General features: G+C 40.6%; 1 protein-coding gene across 1 annotated transcript in view; it reads right to left on the bottom strand.

Moving 5' to 3' along the window:
- LOC126460106 (coiled-coil domain-containing protein 13-like) overlaps positions 1-16,310 on the bottom strand; it is a 79,352-nt gene that overhangs the window by 62,419 nt on the left and 623 nt on the right. Inside the window, exon 2 of the mRNA XM_050095904.1 lies at positions 2,334-2,554. Within this exon, the coding sequence (XP_049951861.1) occupies positions 2,334-2,554 (221 nt within the window). The remainder of the gene's footprint in view (positions 1-2,333; positions 2,555-16,310) is intronic.

Below are 16,310 nucleotides of genomic sequence, written 5' to 3'. Positions count from 1 at the left end.
TACAGGCTTTCTTGACTAACATCAACTCCCCACGCCCAGTCTCAAAGGTAACTAACACTCACAACCGTTGCAGAGTCTATTTAAAACAAACCTGATTTTCATCGACATAGTGGCACTAATAGCGCCACTCTTATGCGACTGACGCCAAATTTGAATACAGTTCATGTTTAAGATTTTAAAAAACACGCCTACCAATTTCGTTTCTGTGACACAACTCCTTCTTGGTATTGCGTTTGTTCTCTGTCAGTGTATTTCTCAGACTGTGTGCTGTTGCGATTAGAAGATGAATACATTATTTCAACACCAAGATGTAGAGGAACGGTGGATGCACCGGCTTGTGACTTATGTTTTATGGTTTGTGTTGGCAATGCATGTGTGCAGCATGTTCTTTAAGTTGTGACGAGGCCTAATGGTATAAAAAATTTTTAGCACTTGTCCCAAAACACGTAATCACACGATTAACGACTGGGCTGAATATCCTCAATATTGCTTCAATAACAGTTGTAAGATGGCTTCACGTGAGTTACACACCCATGTTTAGAAACAACAGAACACCTTGAACGACTTGAGATAGGACATTCATATTCACAGAACATTTACATTAGTATAACATCACAATGACTGTATTCGCACAAGACGTACATTGATAACTAAAGGCCTTATGGTGTGGTGTGCTATTGGGTACAACCAAAAATCACACTTGGTGCATGTCCATGGCACTGTGATCGGTTTGACCTATGTGAATGAAATCCTGCGACCTGTAGCCTTACCTTTTCTACATAATTCCCCAGACGCCATTTTTCAGCAAGACAGTGCACGACCACATGTGCCTGCACGAACACTTGCCTTCTTGGCGTCACAGTGTGCCAGCCTTTTGCCCTGGCCCGCTAGATCACTAAACTTGCACCAATCGAAAATGTGTGGAATGTGATGAAGCGACAGGTGTAGCGCTGTGACTCACACCACAGGTGAACTTTGGAACCAGGTGAGTACAGCATGGATGGCTGTAACACAGGACGCCATCCGCGCCTAACGTGCGTCGACGGCATCACACTTGGAACATGTTATGAGGGCCAGTGGCGGACCCTGTTCCTACTAGGCAACAGGACATATGCTGACTGAAATGTTAATCATTTCTGCAGTACATACTAACGTATATGTTCTGTGAATATGAATGTTCTATCTCTAGTCATTCAAGGTGTTCTGTATTTTTCTGAACATGAGTGTACTAAATGTACAGTTTTGTCAATGAATGATTCGTTGCAGTGATAGTGTCTATGCCCATTTCAGTTGTCAAACAGTACACTTATACCCATTTTTAGGGAATTATGTCAAAGAAATATGCTTATGTGACTCCAGATGTCACCGAATGGACCTGACTGCTAGCAATGTCATAGCCACTAAAGCTGTGAGGCAGTCCTAGGAGATGCTGAAGATGTGCTCCAATTCATTATGCGTTGCTGTTTGTTCTGTCAGGATAATGACCGTCAGCATTACCAGTGGATCCTTTAGAGAAAGAGTTCCATGTGAAAACAGGAGGTGTGTTGAACAACCCTGTAGTGAAGGAATAAATTTTTTGTTCGTATGTTTTAGTTTAGATGTTTTGTTATCTGTTTTATTGTGGCCAGTAATCCAGTCTCTCATAACCTCACTCCAGTGTAATAAAAAACCTTACATGTCTGACAGGTCAACAAACTGAGTGACAATCCATTACAAAACCCCAGCTTTCATGAAAAGACTGAGTAGGTATTGCTGTATGATCTCGGTAGAGTTCGTAGTTACAATGGAAAATTATTTAGAAGTAAAAAGTTATTAAATTAATTAGTTAAAATACTGTAAACATGAAGATTTTAGGACCACCCTGTAATGAAGAAATTTGCAGCACAAAATGTCCAAATAATTAAACTGACAGAAGATGTATCTTAGTTCACTGTTGTCAGATCTTCAGGTGTTGCTGACAGTAGTAACATTACAAATCAGTTAACATAACACAGACGTAAGAGACATCGATTTTTTAAAACTGTCGAGCATTGAGGGAACTACGCCAAATTGGATAAAGAGAATACTGATTCGCAATCGTCACGGGTTTTTCATTCTGAGACAGAGTTCCATGTTCAGAAGTCATCTGTGAGAAACGCTTTACGCAAATACTTCGTAAGATGTTGAGAGCATATCCTCAGCATCACATGGTGATGTACAGACAGTCCATCTGCGAACGGGACAGACCCAGGGTGGCAAAACTGTACTACTACACTAGGTGCCCTCTACCAGACACCACTTGTACCAGAGAGATTAATACGATAAAAGCGTAGAGCTACAGTAGATGACGTCACCTGGTGGGAGCAGCGGTGGCCGGCGCGCTGGCGTGCTGACGCAGCTGCTCGACGCTGCGACGCAGTTGGCAGTTCTCGGTGCTGAGGGCGCGCACCTGCGCGCGCAGTTTCTTACATGTCTCTCGTGGAAACACCTCTGCTGCTTCAGATTCATCACTGCTCGACGAAAATTTTACCTGCGTGCGAGCCCTTCTGAATAGAACGATGCTGCCAGCACGGCACTGAAAACAGTTACTCCGAGTAATGTTAATTGCTTTACTCTAAAGAAGAATAAATCTTTGCCGTTGATAATAGCGTACTTAACAGACATGAGTTTTGACTCTGGAAATCGATGTTCTAATGATTCCTATCAAATTATTTTATCCGAAAGTAGTAATTGTTCAGTGAGTGGCATCCAACAAGCCACACGATATCCCTTCTGATTGCCGGAGTTACCGAGTTTCTGATACTGTCAGATGGGGTAACTTTGACCCACTTTCCCATCTTCCTTGACATGTTAAGCTCTGTTTACTTAACAGGGTGCCGGCAAATTACAGTATAATACTTAACAACTGCAGCTCTTGTGTGACTAAAACCTGTGTGGTTTTATTGTATTTTAGAAACTGTTTATGTGTGCAACAAGAAAAACGCCGCCCGAACTGGCCATGAAGGCCCAACAGCCCGAACAGCCGCCGTGTCTTCCTCAGCCCACAGGCATCACTAGATGCAGATGTGGAGGGGCATATGGTCAGCACATTGTTCTATCGGCCGTTTTGTCAGTTTACGGGAGCGGAGCCGCTACTTCTCAATCAAATAGCTTCTCGGCTTGCTTCACAAGGGCTGAGTACACCCCGCTTGCCAACAGCGCTCAGCAGACCGGTTGGTCATCCATCCAAGTGTTAGCCCAGCTCGAGAGCACTTAACTTCGGTGATCTGACGGGAAGCGGTGTTACCACTGTGGCAAGGTCGTTGGATTATGTGTGCAATGTTATTATTTAAAAAAGAGTACCTTGTTACATTTATTTGGTGTAATTTTGTCCCACACGTTCAGATCTGTTAACTGTAAGCCAAAAAATGCACTGAACCCATGAGAAACCAACTAAAAGGGATTACATATTTAATTGATTGGTAGTAAAGTTCAGTGGGTCATTTATATCGAAAATCCAGTTAAATAGTATAAAGACAAAAACGAACAAGGAAAATGCTAATTAGTTTATTTTCATTATTTCAATAATTCCAAAAGCACAACACAATTTAAAGCCTAACAAACTTGGTTATAAAAATTGTCCTGTTCAGAAACAGAAAATAGGTTTCATTTAATCTATTTTGGATTGGTTTACTGTCAAAAAATCCTTGAATACAGTCTTTCAGGTCACCTCCAACATTCAGCAACACAACCAGACTTACTAATCTTCAGATTTTCCTCATTAAAAATAACAGTATCCAAATAATTAATGACACAGTCTTCATGGTTTACTTTCCCAATAGCGATCAATGACTGCTGCTACGGTTTTGAAAACGTTTCACTTTCTTTATCTTATTCTGCCAGTAGAATATGATTAGGACCACCATCTTACTAGCAACGTGGCTATATAATTCTCTCTTCTTTTGTCTTTTTGGGCTTGGACAGTGGAGAACAGACAGGTACCACAGTTTCAAGCAGATCGATATCTCTAACTGATATGCTTTTTCCAGCAACTCTTCTAACTTATTTCTCCTCTTACTAGCAGCGCATCAGGATGGTATCTAGTCATTTATGTTTTTCTCTAGCTATTCTAAGACTGCCTCTCTTGCTATGTCAGCTTTATTTTTCTTAGATGGCGAGCTTCAAGGAGCTTTTGCCCATTTAGTGTGACAATTAAAAAGTTCTCAAATTTGGAAATAAAGTTTTGGACCATGATCCTTTTTAAACTCATTATCAGTTCATTTAGTAGTACAATAAACACTTGTCAGTCTAATAGGAAAGAATTCTGTTGCTAAGAGTAAGAATTTTTAAAAACAGCTGCTGGTAGGTAATTAAATCAACAAAATGTAATTCTAAAACTGTTTGTGCTAAAGTTCCCTACAGTTTGGGAGTCTAAGTAATTAAGCAGTAACAAAATTCTCTTTACTAGCGTGAAAACGACTTCTGTAATGGACAACCAGATTCAAATTGGAACACCAGTATTCTGCTCTGGTTAACAGAGGTGGTAATGGGAGATTCGTGAACTATAAAACAGTGGACAAGTAAAGTGGCTAGTGCTGCTACCTATCGTGTAAGACAACATGACGTATGTATGAGCTGTGTGGCATTGAATCATTACTTTTTGGGCCAATGTTACATGCAAGAAGAATATATGTCTGGATTGATTACAGCCAAATTTCATGAGTATCAGCACTTTGAGGTTTACGAACTCCTAGCTGCCCTGTACAATGGGCATTTTGTGTAGGAATGGTATCAGCCTGCCTTACAGACTTGCTTTGCAGGGCAGCCTACATGTCAGTCCATAACATGTTGTAGGAGTAGTTCAGTCCACTTTATCGACTTCTTTTGCAGGTGCTACATGTGTAGATGTCCCTGGCTGATGCAAGGAAAAAATTGAGATGGAGAGAGGAAAAGGTGGACAGAGAGAGGGGGCAGAAGAGGACTGGTAGGGAGAGAGGAGGACAGGAGGAAAAGGCCACAGAGAGGGCAGAGAGGCGGAGATATGTGTAATACATGTGTCAAACACATATGTGAGTGTAGCCATGTGGCATAAGGTTAGTATATACACGGTCAATATGCAGGTATATGACATAAATGGCCATTCGAAACAGAAAGGTGAAGTAAACATGGGGTCTAAAATGCATAAATTAAGAGCTATGCACAATTATTGATCTTTGATATTGTGAAACAAATCTCTTCTACTGCAAGCTCATTGTTTTCCATTGTTTTGTAAGTGGTAGTATGGGCCAAAACGAGAAAAAAATGTCAAGTGAACATGTGCTCTAAACTGGATACCATAAAAGTTATGAGCACTTGTTCATTAGGAGAGTTGTGCTTCAAAGCAGCGAAGATGAACAAGTGCTCATAGCTCTTAAGGTATGCGTTTTAGAGCAAATGTTTACTGGACTTTTTCTCTTGTTTTGGTCCATACTACCACTTCCCAAAATATGGAAAGCAAAGAGCTTTCAGTAGAAGAGATTTATTTCACAGTACCAAAGATCAAGATTTGCTCATAGCTCTTAAGGAATGCGTTTTACAGCCTATGTTTACTTGACTTTTTTGTTTCGAATGATCATTCCTGTTACATTTCTTAATATTGACCATCACTTCTGAAGCACCCTATATACATCAACCAGCATGTGTGTGTTTGTATGGCCACCATCTAACCCCTGCATCAGTTTCAACCAAAATTGGTGGGCAGAGAAAGGAGGAGAGTGACGGACAGGTAGTCAGAGTAGCCGTTGGACAGGGAAAAGGGTGATGAGGGTGGGATACAGAGAGGGGAAAAGAAGATGATCAGAGAGAGTGAAGTAGGAGTTGGGCAAAGAGAGAGGAGAGGATAGGGATATGCAGGAAGGAGGTGCAATGTGTAGTGGGGTAGTGAGCAGGTGGAAAAGGAGATAGGGGGGGGGGGGGGAGGGAGGAGATGGGTACAGAGTGGTGCAGGAAAACACAAACAGATCATGGGGGGAGAGGAAAATATGGTCAGTGAGCGAGAGAGATAGAGAGACAGGGGAAGGAAGAAGTGGACACAGAGATGGGAAGGAGGAGAGAGATAGATAGAGGTGGGAGGATGAGGTGGACAGAGAGATGGGGAGGGGAACAGGTCGACACAGACAGGGGAAGGAGGAGAATTTAGCAATATAAGTGTCGAACACTTACGCGAATGAAGCCTCTGGGAAAATGCTAATTTTTTTTGTAAATGTTCATTTTACTATTTTATTGAAAATATTTCGTAATTATAACTGCGAATTTTTATAGAAAAGTGAAATGGTTGTGTGGCATTATTGGTCAGGAAACTCTATCTGGAATTATTCGTCCCCTGCTATAAATGGTTCAAATGGCTCTGAGCACTATGGGACTTAACATCTGAGGTCATCAGTTCCCTAGAACTTAGAACTACTTAAACCTAACTAAGCTAAGGACATCACACACATCCATGCCTGAGGCAGGATTCGAACCTGTGATCATAACGGTCGTGCGGTGCCAGACTGAAGCGCCTAGAACCGATCGGCCACCACGGCCGGCCCTGCCACAATTTTTTGTGTTTGATGCATTGGTGACATGCACGCCGATGAAGATGAGATGATCAGGACAACACAACCACATAGTCCCCGAGCGAAGGAAATTTTCGACCTGGCCAGGAATGGAACCCAGGATTTCGAGATCTAGAGTCAGCTACTATAGTCTCCAGACCACAAGCTGCGGACATTTTAACAGAAAGATTAATTACAAAATTAATTTTTTGAGTTTGTAGACACTTTTTTGTAATCGGGAAGATGGGCACGTCCTGAGACTACTGATGTTAAAAGTATGAACAGTGAGCCAGGGCACTAGCAGATCAATTGTGGGTTGCATGCAGCCTGCAGTCCATGTTCTGTGCCTCGCCGTTATACCGGGTATTCAGAAAGTATCTATGCAGTGCCATGTTGTAGAGTGCTAAGTAATGACTGGTATGATTCTCAATTATTAATATAACATTTTCCATTGTTTAACATATTTGAACCATATCTGAACAATACCTGACAGGGTATTTGTATTTGTTCGCAGGTCCGGTTTGACTGAAGACAAATGTCTTGTGTGACATCATTGTAATCCTGGTCATCACGCTGACGGTTAAACAAAGAGTGTTTCTTGTGGAGCATGTGTTCCGAAATGGAGACAAGTTTACTTCAGCAGTAAAAGCTGCATTTGCAGCAAAGTTCCCAGGAGTGAAGATGCCTAACCGCAATGTTGTACGGAACCTCATCACCAAGTTTAGAAAGACCGGAAGCGTTCATAATGCTCCGACATCAGGCAAGCCATCCACATCCAATTCCGAAAAGAAGGTGGCGGAGGTGCAAGACATGATGCTGCAAAGTCGAAAGAAATCGGTTAAGCGACCAGCTCACGTGTCTGTGGGTTCCACTCACAAGATTCTCCGGAAGTCATTGTCCATGTATTCGTTCAAATTGTCGGTCGTGCATGAACTGAGAGACACCGATCGCCCGGGCGTGTGAAGTTTTATCGACAGGACAATGGTGGAAGGATTCTTGACACAAATGTTTTCACGCGTGAGGCATGGATTCACCTCACCGGTTACGTGAATAGCCAGAACAGTCGTGTGTGGACTATGGAGAATCCGCATGAATTTAAGGTGTCCCCACTGCATTGGTAACTCGTAAACGCATCATTGGGCCGATCTTATTTCAGGACACCATAAATGCAGAACGGTACGACACTTACATTCTGGAGCCCTTCTTAGGTGAACTGAATGAGAACGAAGTTGAGAATGTCTGGTTCCAACAGGATGGGGCGACTGCACATTCCGCCTAAAAGGTGATGAACTTTTTAAAGAACATCTTCGGTGATCCCGTCGTCTCTCGAGAACTCTGGCCTCCGCGTTCATCCGACTTGGCTACACCGGGTTACTTTCTGTGGGGTACGTTGAAGGGAAAGGACTTTGAAGGCAATCCTCACACCAGACAAGAATTCCAAGCTGCTCTGACACGTCACATTCGGAACATCACTCCCGATGTTCTGCACAACGTCTTCAAGAACATGCAGAAACGTGTGCAACTGTGTCTTCAAGTTCAAGGGGATCACTTCCATCATCTCTTATAACTTCCATGACTTTAATACGGCAAGCTATAAACTGCATAGTTACTTATTGAACACGCTATAGATGATGCCCTGTGCTGTTCCAGAAAAGTTGTTCCCACATTGCAGGTAACGAGTGAAAAGGCCCAGAGCACAAAGAAGGAGGGTATGACTGACCCCATTGCAACTTCTGAGGGGTATGACTGACCCCATTGCAACTTCTGAGGTGTGAAACAAGCAACAGTCGTTTGTTTAAAATCGCTGTACATGTCCTTCTTTTCCTTCCAATTTGGCGTCGAAAACCGACGTAGTGTCTTCTGCTCTGTCCCTAGCACCATCCGGATCAGAGCCGTTAAGAGCCGCGTAGTCTACCTTAACAATGTGATCGTAAGCCATATTGAGCACGTGCTATATTTTCTGTAGTTCTCACATAAAAATTGCCTCATTTCTTAGGTAATTAACAAAATGATAAAATTTTAATAAAGACAGTTCTCATGTGATAAATAAAAAATAAAGGTTGTAGATATGCTTTCTTCATCAGAGATAGTTAATCTACTTCGGATACCCATCGCCTATAGATAAACAACCTACAACACGTTGAGATTAAGACTTCTTCAAATGCCTCAGGCGGGTTGGTACGATCTCAATGTATCACTACATTGTTTTCCACGGTGATTGACTTCTCTTAACTGCACTCACAGGCTTTTTTTAATTTATATTAACGGCAACTTAAGGTAGAAAGAGGGTGTGCCGACCACTTTGCAACTTCCGAAGCGTGATGGTTGATGCTGAGGTCATCTACTGTTTACAATAGATGACCACAACAGTCAGACCATCCAAAGTCTTGCTGTGAGTGTGAGTCGTGAATCCTACCAGGATAACTCAGTATGTAAGAGCTTTGGCCAAAAATGGCAAGTTCTGCGTTAAAGTCTCAGTCCCGAACGTACTTTCATTCGGTGTGGTTTTTTAGATTGATGGACATACTGAATAATAATATGATTCACGGTCCAACATGAGCTGTCGAATGACTTCGTTTGTCTGCTTTCGTAAAGCAGACGTGCTGTGTGTGTTTCATCAAGCGGATAAAACAGAACAGTCTGCTGTAGTAAAATCTGTTGTTTGGGCGCGTTATCTCGAACAGAAATTGATGAAGATTACAAGGGACCTGCTTCTTCCTTTTCAGCAGTTAAGAAATGATTGGCGATATTCAAATGCCACCGAAGCCGATTCTCGTCCGAAAAATGCAACTACAGACCAAAATATCGAGGAACAGCACTTTGGACCAGTGGAAGACCATTGATTAACGACGTGAAAAACAGATCTAAGCGTAAGTGTATCAGAAGTTGGTGCACGGTTACTTTGTCTAAAAATAAACGGCATTTGTTGGGTGTTGACGAAAAGCAAGAAGATGATAGTAGGTTGTTAAGAACGTGTGGAGCTACACTGAAAATAATCCAATTGAGTTTGTGCGCTACTACTGTGGACAAAACGTGGACTCAGTACTTCATGCTTCAAAGGCAAACGAAGCAGTGGGCGGAGGCCGTTGGCCCTCCACAAAAAAACAGGCGAACTCTGATTTATCTACTGGAATGTTCACGCGCATAGTTTCTGGGATGGGAAAGCGATTCTTTTTATTTATTCATTTACAAAGAGTGAGGCGATATTCGGTTTATGCTGTGCAAGCTTTGTAAATCACGTCAAGGAAAGGACAACGCAAGTAGTTTATGTGACTCTTATCAGAAAAATGGGCGTTCTGTTAAAGATTTCGAATGCGAAAAGCTGGAAACTCCACATTCACTTACTCCACTTACTCTTACTTCCAAAGAAATTTGTGACTCGAAAATGTTTTTAATCCAGTGAAGAAGTTACGGCAGGCATAGATGGATGCATTTTTCACCTAACAAGTATTAATGAGAAGAGGACACTATATTTTTTAAAATAATTTAGGAAGGCTAGTGTGTGATGAGATATATATAGAAAGAGACGATAATGCCAAATTCAATCTGTTCTATAGTAAATTTGCATCAACATTTGAAAGTTGATTTCCTAAACAATTATCCAGAAGATCCATTAAAAAACGGAAGTAAGCCATGGATAACTAAGGAGATGAAAATCTCATGCAAGTGGAAGAAGAAAACTTACATATAAAGGTTAGAATAAGTCAAGATCCGAAATTGCTTGCACACTACAAAAAATGCTGCAGTATGTTACGGAAATTTATGAAAATAATCAAAGTATGCACATCCTGACAGAAATAAATAACACAGATAATAAAGTTAAAGCTATATGGGATATTGTCAAATGGGAGACAGAACAGACAGTCAGTGTATGAGATACCACAAAAATTCAACTAAATGGCAATGTTTTGACTGATTATTCACAAACTACAAGTACTTTTAACAATCACTTTATGAATGTAGTAGCAAAAATACAATTAGATGATAAAGCAAGATAGTATATTAAAACGGTAATTCCACAAAACCTTAAGTGACTAGAAGCAGTTCCAGCATCCTTCATTGAAATTAATAAAATCCTAAAAATTCTAAAAAGCAAAACTTCATGTGATGTTGATGGAATTTTGAAACAGAATTCTGAAAAGATGTTCGAGCTTAATAAGTAATGTGCTTGTTGATATACACAATAAATCACTGGCACAGGGAATTTTTCCAGACTATTTAAAATATTTAATTGTTAAACTTCTTCATAAGGAAGGTGGTAAGACAGACAGTTATCATAAAATTTTCATAATGACATTTTTTTTAATATACACGAAAGAGTAATGTACTCAAGAGTAGTCTCACCATTAAGTGGAAACAATTTCCACCGAGAGCCACCTATGTGCAGTCCCTGTCCATTGACTCCCGTTCGCTACTCTGATATTCCCACAGGAGGTCAGACGTAATAGTGCATCCACATTGAAGGTGGCTAGCCGTATCAGTTATATGACTAGCTGGACAATGGATCAGCCTTCTTTAATGCGGGTGCATAATTACGTCCGATCTCCTGTGGGAATCTTAGAAGAGTGAAAAGGAATGTGCACTGGCCGTGAGGCATGTCGACATTTTCGGAGCAGTTATGATAACGCTGTGTCCCGGGTGGTGCAATGGTTAACGGATCTGCCTAGTAAGCGGAATTCCGGTCTGGTAAACATTTTCAGACGTCGCAGCTGATTCCGCGTAATGTCTCACTGCAGATGACAGCAGTTATCCCCTTCCATCTACATTTAATGTTTAACAGCTGCGGATTCCGCATGGTGTCTGTTCTTTTGGACATGCACGAAAGAACAGACTCCCCATATTCACATAAAGGGAACGATTTCCTTGGCATATCATAGTTTGGATTCCAGAAGGGATTCTCGACTGAGAATGCTATTCATACATTCACTCATCAAATAGTACATGCCTTAAATAACAAAAAACCTCCAGCTGATATTTATTGTTATTTTTTCAAGGCATTTGATTGATGAAAACGTGAACTGGAATAAGCTTATTACTGAGCTTCTCCAATAACTAAGCTCAGATACTTTTGCTAACCTTGATAACAATTGAATCAACCACCTGACATATTTCCACTCAGTGAAGTCCTTTGTTCTGGGGTAACACCACACTCACAAAGTACTGAGAGCACAAACGCGAGCAGTAAGATATGTGGTGTTCATTCAAAGATGTCATTCAGGCACCTCTTCTAGGAAATAGGGATTTCAACTGTGTTGTCATGATACATATGTTCGCTAATGAAATTTGTCATAAATATTCCATCACAATTTTAAAACCACAGTGATGTCCATACCTACAAAACTACATAGAAAACTGATCTCCATTATCCGCTATTAAAGCTATCAGTGGCTCAGAAAGGAGTTCAATATGCAGAAATAAAAATCTTCGATCATTTGTCCAATAATATAAAACATCTGCCAGGTAGCAAGGCAAGCTTTAAATCTAACTTAAAATCATTTCTCCTGGTGGACTCCTTCTATTCTATTTATCAATGTCTACTTAACAATTAGTAGCCAATAAACCAACTAATGGTTCATTAACGTTAACACTAGCCATATACAGGGTGGTCCATTGATAGTGACCGGGCCAAATATCTCACGAAATAAGCGTCAAACGAAAAACTACAAAGAACAAAACTCGTCTAGCTTGAAGGGGGAAACCAGATGGCGCTATGGTTAGCCCGCTAGATGGCGCTGCCGTGGGTCAAACGGATATCAACTGCGTTTTTTTTAAAGTAGGAACCCTCATTTCTTATTACATATTCGTGTAGAACGTAAACAAAAAGGAATGTTTTAGTTGGACCACTTTTTTCGCTTTGTGATTGATGGCGCTGTAATAGTCACAAACATATGGCTCACAATTTTAGACGAATAGTTGGTAACAGGTAGTTTTTTTTAAAATTAAAATACAGAATGTAGGTACGTTTGAACATATTATTTCGGTTGTTCCAATGTGATACATCTACGTTTGTGAACTTATCATTTCTGAGAACGCATGCTGTTACAGCGTGATTACCTGAAAATACCACATTAATGCAATAAATTTTCAAAATTATGTCCGTCAACCTCAATGCATTTGGTAATACGTTCAAAAATGGCTCTGAGCACTATGGGACTTAACATCTATGGTCATCAGTCCCCTAGAACTTAGAACTACTTAAACCTAACTAACCTAAGGACATCACACAACACCCAGGCATCACGAGGCAGAGAAAATCCCTGACCCCGCCGGGAATCAAACCCGGAAACCCGGGCGCGGGAAGCGAGAACGCTACCGCACGACCACGAGGTACGGCCTGGCAAGATGTGTAACGATATTCCTCTCAACAGCGAGTAGTTCGCCTTCCGTAACGTTCGCGCGTGCATTGACAATGCGCTGATGCATGTTGGCAGGCGTTGACGGGTGGATCGCGATAGCAAATATCCTTCAACTTTCCCCACAGAAAGAAATCCGGGGACGTCAGATCCGGTGAACGTGCGGGCCATGGTATGGTGCTTCGACTACCAATCCACCTGTCACGAAATATGCTATTCAGTACCGCTTCAACCGCACGCGAGCTATGTGCCGGACATCCATCATGTTGGAAGTACATCGCCATTCTGTCATGCAGTTAAACATCTTGTAGTAACATCGGTAGAACATTACGTAGGAAATCAGCATACATTGCACTATTTAGATTGCCATCGATGAAATGGGAGCCAATTATCCTTCATTCCATAATGCCGCACCGTACATTAACCCGCCAAGGTCGCAGATGTTCCACTTGTCGCTGCCGTCGTGGATTTTCCTTGCCCAATAGTGCCTATTATACCGGTTTACGTTACCGCTGTTGGTGAATGACGCTTCGTCGCTAAATAGAACGCGTACAAAAAATCTCTCATCGTCCCATAATTTCTCTTGTGTCCAGTGGCAGAATTGTACACGACGTTCAACGTCGTCGCCATGCAATTCCTGGTGCATAGAAACATGGTACGGGTGCAATCGATGTTGATGTAGTAACATTCTCAACACCGACGTTTTTGAGATTCCAGATTCTCGCGCAATTTGTCTCCTACTGATGTGCGGATTAACCGCGACAGCAGCTAAAACACCTACTTGGGCATCATCATTTGTTGCAGGTCGTGGTTGACGTTTCACATGTGGCTGAACACTTCCTATTTCCTTAAATAACGTAACTATCCGGCGAACGGTCCGGACACTTGGATGATGTCGTCCAGGATACCGAGCCCTGTTGGGCATTTTGATCACAACAGCCATACATCAACACGATATCGACCTTTTCCGCAATTGGTAAACGGTCCATTTTAACACGGGTAATGTATCACGAAGCAAATACCGTCCGCACTGGCGGAATGCTACGTGATACTACGCACTTATACGTTTGTGACTATTACAGCGCCATCTATCACAAAGCGAAAAAAGTTGTCCGACTAAAACATTCATATTTCTTTACGTACTACACGAATATGTGATAAAAATGGGGGTTTGTCTGAAGGTGTATGTGATATAACAAAAAAAAAAATATTTCAGGTTTACAAGCCTCATTGGGTATAACTTATTTCTACCCCGACAACGACTGACTATCCATCAGGTATCTATTTAAGAGGTTGGTCCCAGAGCTGAAGTGAAAAAAACTGAGGCCTAATATTTCAGTATTTGCCGGAAGACCAATGATATTACTAGCTACAAGGCTTACGTGCTTGCTGCAACATCCCTACCATAGTTCTTAACTGCTTCGGTTATGAAAGAACTGAGTAATATTTGATAAAAATAAACCATTGAATAATATGTACTGTTCCGTTCGTGCCTCTATGAACATGACAATTACTTAATTTTTTCATAATGTGAGGCCACAGTCATAATATATTTCTTTAAAGTTAGTACCACCATTAGTCTGTTGTTCATTAGCAGTGTTACATTTACACTTACACGATCATGATTTCGGCTTCAAAGTGCCAATATCAAGTGTTTTAAGTGTTATACAGTGCCTAAGATGGCATATTCTCGTATTTAAAATACACTATTAGACACATTATCTAAATGTCGATATTTCTGGTAAAGCCTACTGCTTTGTTTCATCACTGAGAATATGTACTCAGTGATGAAACAAAGCGGTAGGTTGAGTATATATACTCAGTGATGAAACAAAGCAGTAGGCTTTAGCAGAAATATTGACCCTTAGACAATGTGTCTAAGAGTGTATTTTAAATGCTAGAGTATGCCATCTTAGGCACTGTATAACACTTAAAACACTTGATAATGGCACTTTGAAGCCGAAATCATAATCGTGTAAGTGCTAATGTAACACTGCAAATAAACAAGTCTAATGGCGGTACTGACTTTAAATAAATGACAATTACAAAATAGAATCAACACCCTTCCTGATGTTTTGCAGGAATGAGCACACAAACTAGTTTGTAAGCCATTCGAGTACATCTGTCTATTCCATGGTGCATCACCTCTTATATCTTTTAGATTTCCGACCTGAATTTTAAAGACAATTACTAACGATCAAATATCGCTTTTAACTGTGGCTTCAACTATGAGATGATAAATAATACCGTGTACAACAAAAAAATACATTAAATTTGCTCCTTCTGACTATTGTCTAATAAAAACCAACAAGCAGCGTCAAAGAGTTACCCCCCCCAAATGAACACCACATTTTAGAGAGACTTGAAAAAAGTCAATATCCAGTTCAAAGCATTATTTTATAATCAAAAGTAAAAACAGAAATGATCCCAAGAGGTTTGTTAAAAAAGGCAAAATTAGACACCACTGTAAGTAACCAATTAAGCTATCTAAATGTGAGATAAACCAGAGTCTTAAAAAAGCTCACCTTCTCTTGGTGATGTGCAATCTACATGCAGCCAATTTTGCAGACAGGTATATGATAATAATGATCATATTTTTAAAGGGACTTAAGTTCACGGTTATTAGTCCCTCGATCCTCATACGACGTTCAAGGTCGGAGTGTATTTGGGATTTTCAGCAGTATGAATGATATCGTAAACTACATTGGATGCAGAAATGATTAACTATGCTGACAAACTTCAGCTGTGATTGAAGTAAAACCAAGATAATTCTATATAAAGTTAAAATTACGATGTAATATATGTAGATTGTGTATAATAGGTCCAAGGAAAAATACAGAAGATAGTTTATGGTTTAGGCCGGGTTCAGGAACAGAACATAGAGGGAGGCAGGCGGTAAACCGGCAACGAACGACAAAACACTGAGTGCAGACTAAGTCTCTCCAACAAAAAAAAAAGAGTTGTGGCTGTTTTATGTGTACTACTTTGTATTAATTTTTCTGAAAACTTGTTTTTTCTGATTTCAGCATCACAATCTTTCAAACTAAAACAAATAGGAAGTAGTGTATCGGACATGTTACAGTAAGTGTGATTTGGAGGTTCATATACAGAGAATTAACTATCTAGGTTCCACAGAAGAGAAATAAGTCAGTTTTTATGTCATTATTCAAAAAATGACCGTAGACAAAAGCAAAAAATTTTATAGCAGACTTTCTCTCTCTCTCTCTCTCTCTCTCTCTCTCTCTCTCTCTCTTCTGTATAATAATTTTTACACTGCAGGAATAGGGAAATGAGATTGTTACAATCTCCCCATATTACTACGTAATTTTTCTTGGTGTGTTGATTTTTTTTTTTTTTGCGAACACTTTCTCTACGAACAAAATAAAAAAAGTTATCTCGAGAGGAAATCTGGCAAAGATACTTA

The sequence above is a fragment of the Schistocerca serialis genome, chromosome 1 (genome assembly GCF_023864345.2).
Source record: "Schistocerca serialis cubense isolate TAMUIC-IGC-003099 chromosome 1, iqSchSeri2.2, whole genome shotgun sequence".
In the NCBI taxonomy this organism is placed as follows: domain Eukaryota; kingdom Metazoa; phylum Arthropoda; class Insecta; order Orthoptera; family Acrididae; genus Schistocerca; species Schistocerca serialis.
The sequence above is the reverse complement of the archived record's forward strand: the minus strand, read 5'-3'. Positions and strand labels throughout refer to the sequence as shown.